At 37.4% G+C, this 12324-nt stretch overlaps 1 protein-coding gene across 2 annotated transcripts in view; it reads left to right on the top strand.

Annotated features, from left to right (window-relative positions):
* The window catches only part of LOC149921218 (uncharacterized), an 83153-nt gene that overhangs the window by 67861 nt on the left and 2968 nt on the right, over positions 1-12324 (top strand). The window contains exon 2 of one of the 2 annotated variants that reach the window (XM_090162574.1): positions 9721-10192. In XM_090162574.1, the coding sequence (XP_090018700.1) occupies positions 9765-10192 (428 nt within the window). In that variant the 5' untranslated portion in view covers positions 9721-9764. Of the gene's footprint in view, positions 1-9553; positions 10193-12324 lie in introns of those variants that run through there. The other variant, XM_090162575.1, reaches the window with a different exon arrangement.

Below are 12324 nucleotides of genomic sequence, written 5' to 3'. Positions count from 1 at the left end.
TTAACAGAACTATATATAGGTCGTTAAGAAAGTGGACCACCCACAGGGTCTACCCTTTAACCCTCTAATCTCGGCTGACTGCGCTAAAACAAGATTTAACCTTTAAAAAATACCAGGTTAGGCCTTCATAAATTCATTAATAAAAAAAGACTTTATTACCTATTATGCTTACGATGCCTGTCTTAATTTCAGTGAATCTAAGCAGCTATCGGTGGTTCTGTGGTAGAGCGCTCGACTGCCAAGCCGAATGGTCTGGGTTCGAAACCTGGGTGGCGCATTTGTTTTTAATCAATAGAGAAACGCTAAATTAGAATTTCTTCGATGCAATAATTTCAATTTCAATTCTATTTCAATTAAACCAAAATTTCGTACTCTATTAAATACGCTTCCGATAAAGCTGAAGGTCTAATTTTCAATAAGGCGTAACAAGTGTCGGTGGTTCTGTGGTAGAACGTCCGCCTGTCAATCAGGAGGTCTCGGGTTCAAATCCCGCCCGATGCGATCGCAAATTGATACTAAGACGAATACCGTGTACAACTGGTGGAAACCCTGCCATTGGACGTTGAGAGGTAGCATTACACTCAGCACTCGGTCCGTCCCAAAGTCATTAAGAAGAAGTTGGAGAGAAAACGCCCATATAAACACAACAGACTCAACATGCACATCCATCAGAACACAAACACAACAAATTCAACACTCACAACCTACGCATAAACATTACAAAAACCGTAATACACCAAACCGTCACGACGGTGAGCGAAAAAACACCATCCAAACCAAACCGCAAATGCATCCGTTAACGCTCACCGTCACACGGTGGTTTTGCCAACCCTTTGAGAAACTGCGTACGCAGTGATTACACTTTGCACCGAAAATGCGAACGCGTTCGCAGTCCTGACAGACAGACACACCCACAGACCCACCCACAGACCCACCCACAGACCCACAGACAGACACGGTCGTTGTATAACCCCTCCTAGGGGACTTTGTCCCCTCGGAGAGGTAAAAAGTAGGACCTATATAAAAAAACCTTTTTGACGTCGATACTATCGTTACTAGCGACGCTTACCGTTTCGAAGTTCGGCCCAACTTATAGGCGTGAACCAATTCCCAGCTGACAAAATATAAAAAATACATAATAAAACTTAGCCTTCAAGATAATATCAATAATGTATCAACACATCAAGTTTGTCTCTTGGGGGAAGTGGCGAGAAGGACACTTTGGAACGACGGCTTCAACCATTCCAAAATTGCATACTGCCAACCAAATGTTACCACGGGGATTATTTTATTTCGCCGTTTTGAAAATATTGTTTATTTTTATGGAAAGTACGTTGGAAATTTTAAACCAAAAGTCACCCCATTCCAAGTTACAAATACTTCTGTCTTTTGCAACCTAAAAATAATCACGAACCAAGAAACCTGTAGAGCGATTAACTGTATTACGAAAAGCAGGAGTTTACACGGAATCAAGAACGAATTTAGGCTACTGACAGAGCGCGTGTAGACTGGTTTACGTATAAACAAAAAAGTACTATTTAGGTGTGACTGAAATTCACGATTCAAATAGAAACAGTAGCGTCATCTGTTGGCCTTTTTTAAAATACAAATAATTTAGAATTTACGAACTATTTTGCTATTTATGACTGCTCCGAAACTGCTCTAGATCCAGTAAATTTAACGTGTGACGTCATCGTTCTGTTTGAGAGCAGGTGAGAGCTATAAATGCCATGTCTCGAAGCGAATATGAATTTCCATGTTGAACGAATTTCATATTTCTGCCACCAGGTGTAACAGAAGCTAGGGATGATTGGCGCTAGTTACGTTCAGAACAAATTGTAGCACGTAGTAGCCCACGGGTTTTTTGATTTAGTTCATACTCCCTTTAAGCCAGATATATTCAATGTACTTCTTTAGTTTCTACAATTTAATTAAAAAACAATTATATATTAATTAATTGATAAATTAATAATTCTGAGGTCTACTCGTGCATGATAGGGCAATGGAACACGCAACGAATATGGAGCAGTCGAAGCAGTCCAAAATAAAAAACCACAAATTTATTAAAATTGTCCGAGCTGAATTGATAATTAAATCTAACACTTTCGTAACTTATTATTCACGTTTACCGAGGGGATAACCACTTCCTCAAATTATGTACACCGATTACAGCGAGTACAGCCTTTGGTAGTGCTTAATCTGTAATCGATTACGTAATAACCTTAGTACCGTCAAAGCTACAGGCTACACCGATTACGGATAGTGGTCAGCCCCTCCGCAATTACTGGAACTAGCATGTAAGCGTTCTTACGACCGAAACCAGTAAGCTAAATATGTTCTAGGCGGAACCCGTAGACAGTTTAGCAGGGAGCCCCGAATATATAGATCTATATTTTCTAAAATCTAGACATTGGAATCGAATTGCTAGATGATACCATCCTAAAGAAATTTGGTAGATAAATATTTACTTTGGTAAAGAAGGACACGCGACGACAATGTCAGTGTTTGGACAATCCTACATAAAATAAACTGCAAAGACTTTAACAGAAGCTGGACTTTATGATTTTAGGTGCCCCAATATAAATGTAGGATGAGATCACCAACTTCAAGATCAAGAAAAAAATTATTTCCAATTATCTAATACATAAAGATGAACATATATATATATATATATATATATGTTTGTACGCTATAGGAATCTACAGTTTTCAACTTAAGTCGACCACATTTGGTATACTATCTCATGGTACCCTGACTTTCCTTTTCGACGGTTACGGTCGGCAAAAAAACTTTCTAGTGTTGTTAATTTTCCGGAAGTATAAAATGCGGAAAATTTTCCACAAATCGGAAAAATTAAAAATTGAAACATATAAATTACTTTTTAAGGGTTTTAATGTTTTTAACTTTTTATCGATATAAAATGTCTAATATCTAATATCATTAAACATACTACAAAACATTAATAGTGTTACGTTGTTAGTCATTTAAAGCTAGTCTAGAGGTTTAGTTTTACTTTTAGACTCGAAAAAATGAGGCGAAAATGCCGCTTTATTTAAATTAGCAAATAATATTAGACTAATCATGGAATGAAAACTTTTTTATTTTTTGCGGAAAAAAGGCCTCGGTCATTTTCCAGAAAATTGTCCGACTTACAATACTACAATTTTCATTAATTGAAATAATTTAATAATTAGGTAATAGATACTACACATTGATCTTAGCCAAAAGGCCAGGTTTCTTAGTTCTTTAGGCATGCACACAAAAAAAAGCTTAAATTATTGCAATTTTTTTAAAATCCTTCTTTTAGAGACACTAGGCCGTATAATAAAAGGCAAATTATTATATAGTCTACGTAAAATTGGTTAATATTGTCAATAACCAGTTGGTTATATTGGGTAAGGTGCCATGCGCGGAGACAGATATTGCAGTGTTCTGTGTCGGAATCTCGTTACCGTTGCATTTTCCTTAGTTGAAAATAGGCATATTTTCCCAGGAAATACCGGGTACCTCAGCTAGTTTCGATTACTACCGAAATTAATTAATATATCTAGTGATGTAAGTCGGGTAAATACCCAGTGGGTAGGGTATTTTTAAATAGGTATTTACCCGGGTATTTACCCCATGCACGGGTAAATACCCTAAACTAGGGTTTTTATGATTAGGGCGTTAGTTAGTATCGGGTCGAGTGGAGCTATCTGTTATCCTCCTTGTCTACATCTTTTGATTGGTTTGGGCTTATTAGGTAGGGCAATTTGGGCAAACTACATTTTTAAAAGCAGTTTTATATTAGTCAATTTTATTTCTAGCCTGGGAGTTATTCAAAGATAAAAATAAAGGTGTTGCTTTCATATGTATATTGCTGTAAGGAATACAAACATTCTAATGTCAACAAAATGACAAAGTATATCAGGAAATGTTTTAATGGCCCACATGAAATGAATAAAATCCTTAATTGCTCATGTTACTGTTAGTGTTAAGCCGGGTAATAAGATAGTCATGATGAGGAGTCTGAGGAGAGCCAGGGGCAGGGGAGACTGAACTTTCAAGTGATCATCCAGATAATGAATAAATAATATTTAATAGTTATCTCATATGTAATGTTACTATGTAAAATTTGCAAAAAAGTGAAAAAACCATAATTAATATTTAATATGTGAATAACTTGATGTGTTTGTGGGTTTTCAATTACCATATTCTTAATTGAATAAATTAAAAAATATTTAACAAAGAAATTAAAGGTGTTTATAAACACCTGGGTATTTATGTATTTTGGGTATTTACCCGGGTAAGTACCCAAGGTATTTACCCTGCGTTATAAATACCCGGGTATTTTACATCACTAAATTATATATCGCTATAATTATCAAGTGTTTCCTAATATTAATTAAATATATCACGATATTTATTAAGTGTTTCCCAATAATAATCAAATATCTATCCAATATTACCCTATATTCATCTAATATTACCGAATATTAATCCCATATTTTCCGATATTTATCCAATATGGAGTTCGAGCGATTGACGCGCATATTCAATGAGTTTAAAAGAAACCAAAAACAAAGCTTTAAGATATATTTTATCGTTTTATTTTCGAAATTGACGGACTCAAAGCTCACGCGTATGCCGAGATAGACATCTAAGGAGAGAGCGGTGATTTGAAATACTTCTATCTCGTACAACCTAGAGTAATATTTTATAGAAATTATATGTCAATTAAAATTAAATTACTTACATTAATTGTTATGTCGTAGACGTTTTTAGTCACTGACGTCTCTCGTACGCATTGCCCTTGAACTACTGAGCTGTCTTCATTAACTGTTTCTCTAACGTTAAATATACGATTGCCTACCAAAAGAGCTTGACCTTTTCTATTCGCAGATTCTCTAAAATATTTTCTAAGACCATTTAACGCCAAAAATCTGAGGTATTTCGTTATTTTTTTAGTATCACAAGGAGCATTCGCCATCATTTAACGATAGTGCTGGGGCTTTCCGTTTCAAAATACGTGGTAGATTAAACCGAGGCTTAAGACTGGGCAAGATTCACCGCCTTAAAATTTTCGTCTTCTTTAAAAATACATTGTGAACGAACCAATGGATGAAAAGTTATGAAACTAGCTTTTAAATAAACCAGTCCTTGAAACTTATTTCAAATCATATTTATAATTCACTGGTGACAAAATTCGCGAAAAGAATTAATATCGTTCCGAATTACAACCTACTTTCTAGAATCTCATTTTGCTTTCTAATACGCGCGTTGACAACGCAAACTTTACCTAGACGAGCAACTGTTCGATTATCTACATGGCGCGGGAAAATATAATTTTTTAATGTTGTCAAGCGATAAACTATTTTATATTTAAGTTCATATAAACGGGAAAAATTGTCAGTGGAATATTTATTATATCATTTGGTGGGTTAATTAACGTTTAATTATCAACAACTTTACATTTAAATTCAATGGGGCGGGAAAATACTTTTAAACCAAGTTAGGCGCGAGTTCGCCGCGAGAGATGCTGCGCGTCAGTGTCGTTAGCCTATTTCCCAATATTTATCAAATGTTTCCCAATATGTATCTAATATTTCCCAATATGTATCTAATATTTCCCAATATTTATCTAATATTTCCCAATATTTATCTAATATTTCCCAATATTTATCTATTTCCCAATATTTATCTAATATTTCCCAATATTTATCTAATATTTCCCAGTGTATATCTAATATTTCCCAGTATGTATCTAATATTTCCCAATATGTATCTAATATTTCCCAATATGTATCTATTATTTCCCGATATGTATCTAATATTTCCCGATATGTATCTAATATTTCCCGATATGTATCTAATATTTCCCGATATGTATCTAATATTTCCCGATATTTATCTAATATTTCCCAATATTTATCTAATATTTCCCGATATTTATCTAATATTTCCCAATATTTATCTAATATTTCCCAATATTTATCTAATATTTCCCAATATGTATCTAATATTTCCAAATATGTATCTAATATTTCCCAATGTTTATCTAATATTTCCCAATATTTACCTAATATTTCCCAATATTTATCTAATAATTCCCAATATTTATCTAATATTTCCCAATATTTATCTAATATTTCCCAATATTTATCTAATATTTCCCAATATTTATCTAATATTTCCCAATATTTATCTAATATTTATCTAATATTTCCCAATATTTATCTAATATTTCCCAATATTTATATAATATTTCCCAATATTTATCTAATATTTCCCAATATTTATCTAATATTTCCCAATATTTATCTAATATTTCCCAATATTTATCTAATATTTCCCAATATTTATCTAATATTTCCCAATATTTATCTAATATTTCCCAATATTTATCTAATATTTCCCAATATTTATCTAATATTTCCCGATATTTATCTAATATTTCCCAATATTTATCTAATATTTCCCAATATTTATCTAATATTTCCCAATATTTATTTCTAGTTTTCTATAAATATTTATCGATCACATTTTTGAAGGTCGATATTGCCACTTACCAAATGGTTATTTTTTATTATTAGAATCCTCATCATTCAATTTTACCGGATTATATCTGAAAATTACTAAACTTGAAATCGATGTATTAGTAGTTAAAGTCTATAGCATATTTTAGACTAACAGTGCTGCTCCTCCAAAAACATGACGTTTCTCATTGTGAAAGTGTTCCCGCTGGCTTCCTAACGGAACGATGACGTCACGCGTAAAAATTAACTTAATTTTAGTAAGATATTCAAACCTAGGAGCAACAAACACAAGGAGAACGCAGCTAGCCTTTAAACACGCTAATGCAGTGTTGTGTACAAATTATATTGGACGAGCCTTTACGCTGAACGTTTTACGGGCAGGGGGGACGACAATTTTCAAATTTCCCCCTTCTGGCGGCCGCAGGCGCTAAAGCGTCTAGCCAATGAAAATTGTACGCAAGAAAATGCACGACTTTTGACGGGTTGCGTTCTTATTGTGTGGGGTGCTGTGTTTGTTGCTCCTAGTTTAAACGGTCTATAGCTGGCTTTAGTTAATTTCAAACAAACGTGCGAATCGAAACATTGCTTTTAGTACTCAAGGGCAGTGGCGTAGCTAGGAAAATTTGACCTATGGCAAACCGTAGAAATTGCGCCCCTTCCCAGGTGGTCAGAATTATAGGAAATGGAATATAAGTGAAACTTTAGTTATTTTTTAATAACTATAATCTTTTATTGTACAAGAAATATTGTGTAATTCGACACCAACTTTATAGTGTTACCTTCCTTGCTTTGATTCACGAAAATTTGTCAATAATATCGTTGAAGTCTGTTTTTTTCCGTTTGTTATCTCGCGATAAGTTAGCAAAGCAAGTTCACACAACCTTCCTTGGCCCCAGGCAGTTTTCCAGAAAGTTACCTGAATCTATATAACGGAAATATAAACATTAAAAAAAACCTAAAACACAACACCAAAGCAGACCGCCAAAAAAATTTAAAACATAATTGGCGCCCCCCGTCGAGTTGCGCCCATGGCACGCGCCATGGCTGCCATACCCTAGATACGCCTCTGCTCAAGGGCGACGCAAAGTTTGACGCCACCCGAAACAATTACGTGAAAATCCAGAAGTCTCGTAAATACCTTATTGCGAGTCCTTCCAAAGCTTTATTTGTCCGTAGATAATAATTTAATAAAATGTGGAAAGGTGACCTTGACGAACAGTTTATTACGCTTCCTACCAACGTATATTGATATCCCGACGACTATAAGGCTAGAATATATTATCATAAGCCTATCGTTAAGTCCCCATAAGTAAAGGTCTAGCATAGAGCCACATGTTTACGGCATTGTCCATGCGAGAAGAAAATTAACGTACGACGGTAGGGCAGTAGCGCCATCTTCGTTTTCCAAATTTCTACATCTAAAATATTATCTTACTTGGTAGAGCAGCCACGCTCGGGTTGATAAATGCCATACAAAACGCGTCTAAATCTCAAATTTCAAAAATAAATACCTTCAGAAACACAACTCTTATTTCTAATAGCCAGTTTTAGGTTCTGATGAATCATTTTGCAAAGATAAGTGTTAATTTTAAGTTGTAAAGCGATAAAATTGCGAATAAGAATTGGCTACGGTGCAGATTTGATTGGATCTCTAGATTAATATTCCCAACTCAATGTACCTACCTCTTAATAACGGATATGTAATAATTAAAAATTTGGCCTAGACCCTTGCTTATGGGGACCTTATGATAGGCTTATGTTATTATTTCTACCAGGAAACTATAATATTTATACACTTGGAATGTCTAAGGAAGATTTTTACGGCCGTGATGAAGCTCGTAGAAATGGGCGTGTCTTAAAGCGGGAAAACTCACGACAAAAACTCTCGCGCCTCGCTACCCTATTTCGACGGAAACTCGTCATTAAGCCTAGTCATGGTTATTATATTATTAGCTTACCTGATTATCTCTTTTATAACCATACAAATACCTGAAATTAGGTATCACTACACTTCTTTCGCGAAGAACATTATAATTACTTCAAAATATTAAGTACGATAACAAATCGAGGTTTTTAAATCCATTGTTTTATAAGCCTTTTTTTTGCGCGGGAAGATCGCCTATTTGTTACCATGACGACGCATTCTTTTCGCGTCAAACCTCGAGCCAATGCATTTGAAATGTCGTGTTACGTCTTACACTTGACGTAGTTAAGCCCCGCCTTTTTCTCGACGCGCTTTCGTATCACCGTCCCAATGGAACCTTAGACATTCCAAGTGTATACCTCTATAGTTTCCTGTTTATACTTATTAGAGAACAACTATATGTTGAGACCATCCTTGGACATCATGGTCGAATTAAGCCCCTGCCACGAGAGCTTCAGTCGCGTCGGAAAACATCAATTTTATGGCTGGTTTTCACTTGGGTAAAAACTCCCTGACGGTGAGCGCCAAGCCGACGCGAAAAATCCACGTTAGGCCTAATACAATATTTTTGCGTCGACGATGGCCGTTTTGGCATTTTTGCACTAGTTAAACCAGCCTTTAAGGAACCAATAAGATAGCGGGCTGTTTTGATTTGATTTAGGGGGGCGGAGTTTACTGTTAGAGCGTGCAGTAGATTGAAAGCAACGCCAAAAATCGTCTCGACAAAGTGATTCTCGTGGATAGTACCAATATTTAGAAATTTAAAATTTTTAAAACTACAATCAAATTATCAAAAGTTCAAAATTTACTAGCAACATTGTCACATTTATAAATCGCAGTAGTGACGTAGATGTACAGAAGCAAAACGCTTCCACGCATACCTCACCGACACGTTCCAGCCCAGGTATTCGGTATTTCGAGGAAAAAGCAATTTTCCTCGAACGAAACGGTCACGTGACTGCAAACGCGTTTGTTTAGAGGACAATGATTCGCGTAAAGGGGGTTTATCGCTCGAGAACAAAACGAATTTAAAGCGGCTGATTAAACAACCCGGACGCGATTGTTTGGAAACGCAAATGAGGCGGGAACGGCCAGCGACCACATTCCCAGTCCTCCGCGGGTTGCCGAATTTGCGGATAATTTACGCGACCTCACGGGATGTCTCGTTTTGTTTCTAAATAGAGAACGGTACGAACACGAACGAGGCCCCGGATTCTCGAATATTTTAAGCAAATGAGCCGAGGGAAAAAGTCTAAAATGTTTGAAATTCGTGCTCGCTAGGAAAGGGAGAATGTCCACGTCGCCAAGATGAGGGAGCGCCAGAGATGGAGAGCTTTTCTTCAGTCCCGGAACCGTTAATCGTTCGGAATTCTTCGGAGCATTACCCGCACGGAGGCGCGTATCCGCTGGTCATCGGCGGAGGAGCGGACGGAGGAGTGGACGGAGGCGTGGACAGCGACGCCGACTCGGACAAGCCTTCTTCCGGCAGCGCCCTCAACAAGAACGGCCTCCGCTGCCTGCTGCTGCTGCTGCCCATCGCCATCCCGGTCATCGTGTACTTGAAGGACATTGACGCCACCCGCCGAATCTTCTTGGCAGCCTTTGTCATCTTCCTCGTGGTCCTCTTCTCCTGCATGCTGATGGCGCTGCTCAGGAGCCGTCGCAGACTGTCGATCGACGACGAGGCCATGGCGTCCAACAGCGATCTGGCCAGGGAACTCACTCAAAGACACATCATGGCCGTTACTCACAGGTTGGTGATTTTGCGAATATTGACCGTTACTTAAAGGGGAACGGCCAAGCTTTTCCAAATATGGCCTTATTTCCGTATCAAAAGATTAACAAGACGTTCAATATACTAACACGTACCTTTTTTTGTCTTGAAAAAATAGCTTTCGGCCCAAAAAGTTGAAACGAAAAATAACGCCGGGTGTTTGGGTTTGAATTTTCGACGCCATCTTAGGGGCTGCCGCCAGCGCCCCTAACCCCGCATGAGCGATTTGCGAACTATCCTAACTTTTGAAATCGCGCAATTTAGGCTTAAGTCTCTTATAACTGGAACGCGTCGCGCGTGCAAAACATATTTTTTGCGTCTTCAGCAGCGCGAGCTTTTGCGTTGTTTTTCTGTCGCGGCGGACGCGTGCTTTTCGATTTCCCGAAATTTCTTTATTTTTATTAAAAATTAACCACTCAATATTTTTTGTGCGGTTTTCGCCATAAATTTTAGTTTTGAATGGGCTATAGGGCTATCTAACTGGTTAAAGCTTGACAGTTCCCCTTTAAAGGCCGAGAACAGAGATTCCATTTTCTCGTGCGCGAATTTTGACCCCCACATATCTGAACTTGTTATTTTCTTGATGAGTGACAGCTTGGACAGCTTGACCAACGGCTCATACTGTTTTTGAATTGTACAATATCCAGAATTGTCCAAGCGGTCACTCAAGCTGTCAGAGCTGTCAATCAATTTGTCATAGATGTCAGTTAAGCTGTCACTCGTCAAAACATCGAGTACAGGATTAGAGGGGTAGAAATTCGCCCAGTTCTCGGCCTTTAAAGCTAGGAGCAACAAACACAGCACCCCACACAAGGATAACGCTACCCGTCAAAAGTCGTGGATTTTCTTGTGTACATTTTTCATTGGTTAGACGTTTTAGCGATTGCTGCCGTCGGAAGAGGAAAAAAAATCGAAAATTCCCCCCCCCCCCTCCCCGTTAAACGTTCAGCGTAAAGGTTCGTCCAATGAAATTTGTACACAACTCTGCGTTAGCGTGTTCAAAGACTAGCTGCGTTCTCCTTTTGTTTGTTGCTCCTAGCTTAAAGGGACTTTCAAAGGAGGTGTGAGGGGTAGGAAGTCGATTCAAAAACGGCACTGAAACGTCATCAGAGTGTCAATTTGTTAATGCTACGAACGGCGACCGAATGACTTATTTTAAAAGGACTTCAACCCCCCCACAGCTCTCAATTGAAAGTCCCTTAAAGCAACGAAAACTCTTTAACTACTTCAAAATATGTTAATTTACATTAATAAAGGTATGTTATATTAATATTATCATTTAGTTTTATGTAATCAAAAGGATGTGTACGAAAATTACTAAATCTAAGTACTTGTAATTAAGCCTCGGTCACAAAAATCGACCGTTCCTTAAAACTTTGCCAACAAAAGCATTTTTCTATTCAGCTCGTTATGAAAATAATGCATTCACACGGAGCAACTCGATTTGCGACTCGTATTGACAAAATTTCGTTTGTTGGCTCCATAGATATAAGAAATGTATATAAAGGTCTAGATGAATTTCGGGGCGTCTAAGCCTAACATAAAATACGGAATTGACACCTAGCAGACACCGAGGAAGGCACGTGACCAAGAGCGCGAGCTCTCTTAGCATTTTAGTACTAAGCGCTTGACCTTTCCGCAGGCCGTAGTCTTTAGACACCATCTGTTGGTGACTTTTAGTATAATTTGTAAGCAGGAGACAATGGCTCTCGCGACGATAGCACGAGCTTTCTTACCGATAGATAGCGCCTTATAAGGATAGCCTGCAGAAATTACGCGTTTCTGCTAGCTGTCACCTCCGTATTCACTCCCTTTGAAATATTTTATCTAGACCTTTATATACGTTTCATATATCTATGGTTGGCTCTTGTAAATAGGCCTTGTCTTGGGTTATGATTTGATTTTTCGTTTCCCGCATAAAATTTCTCGCACAAGAAAAAGAGGTATTAAAAACCATTGAGTTGGGAATATTAATCTAGAGGTCCAATCAGTATTTCACAAAACAAGTTTTTAACAAATAAGAATAATGCCGTCTGCTCCCAAATGACGAGAAAACTTTATCATTCTACCCGTGGCGCCGTCTATCTCTCAATGGTTCGTTCAAATAAGAC

This window comes from Leiobunum rupestre, chromosome 11, assembly GCF_980474605.1.
Source record: "Leiobunum rupestre chromosome 11, qqLeiRupe1.1.hap1, whole genome shotgun sequence".
In the NCBI taxonomy this organism is placed as follows: domain Eukaryota; kingdom Metazoa; phylum Arthropoda; class Arachnida; order Opiliones; family Sclerosomatidae; genus Leiobunum; species Leiobunum rupestre.
This window is presented reverse-complemented; position numbering and strand designations above follow the sequence as displayed.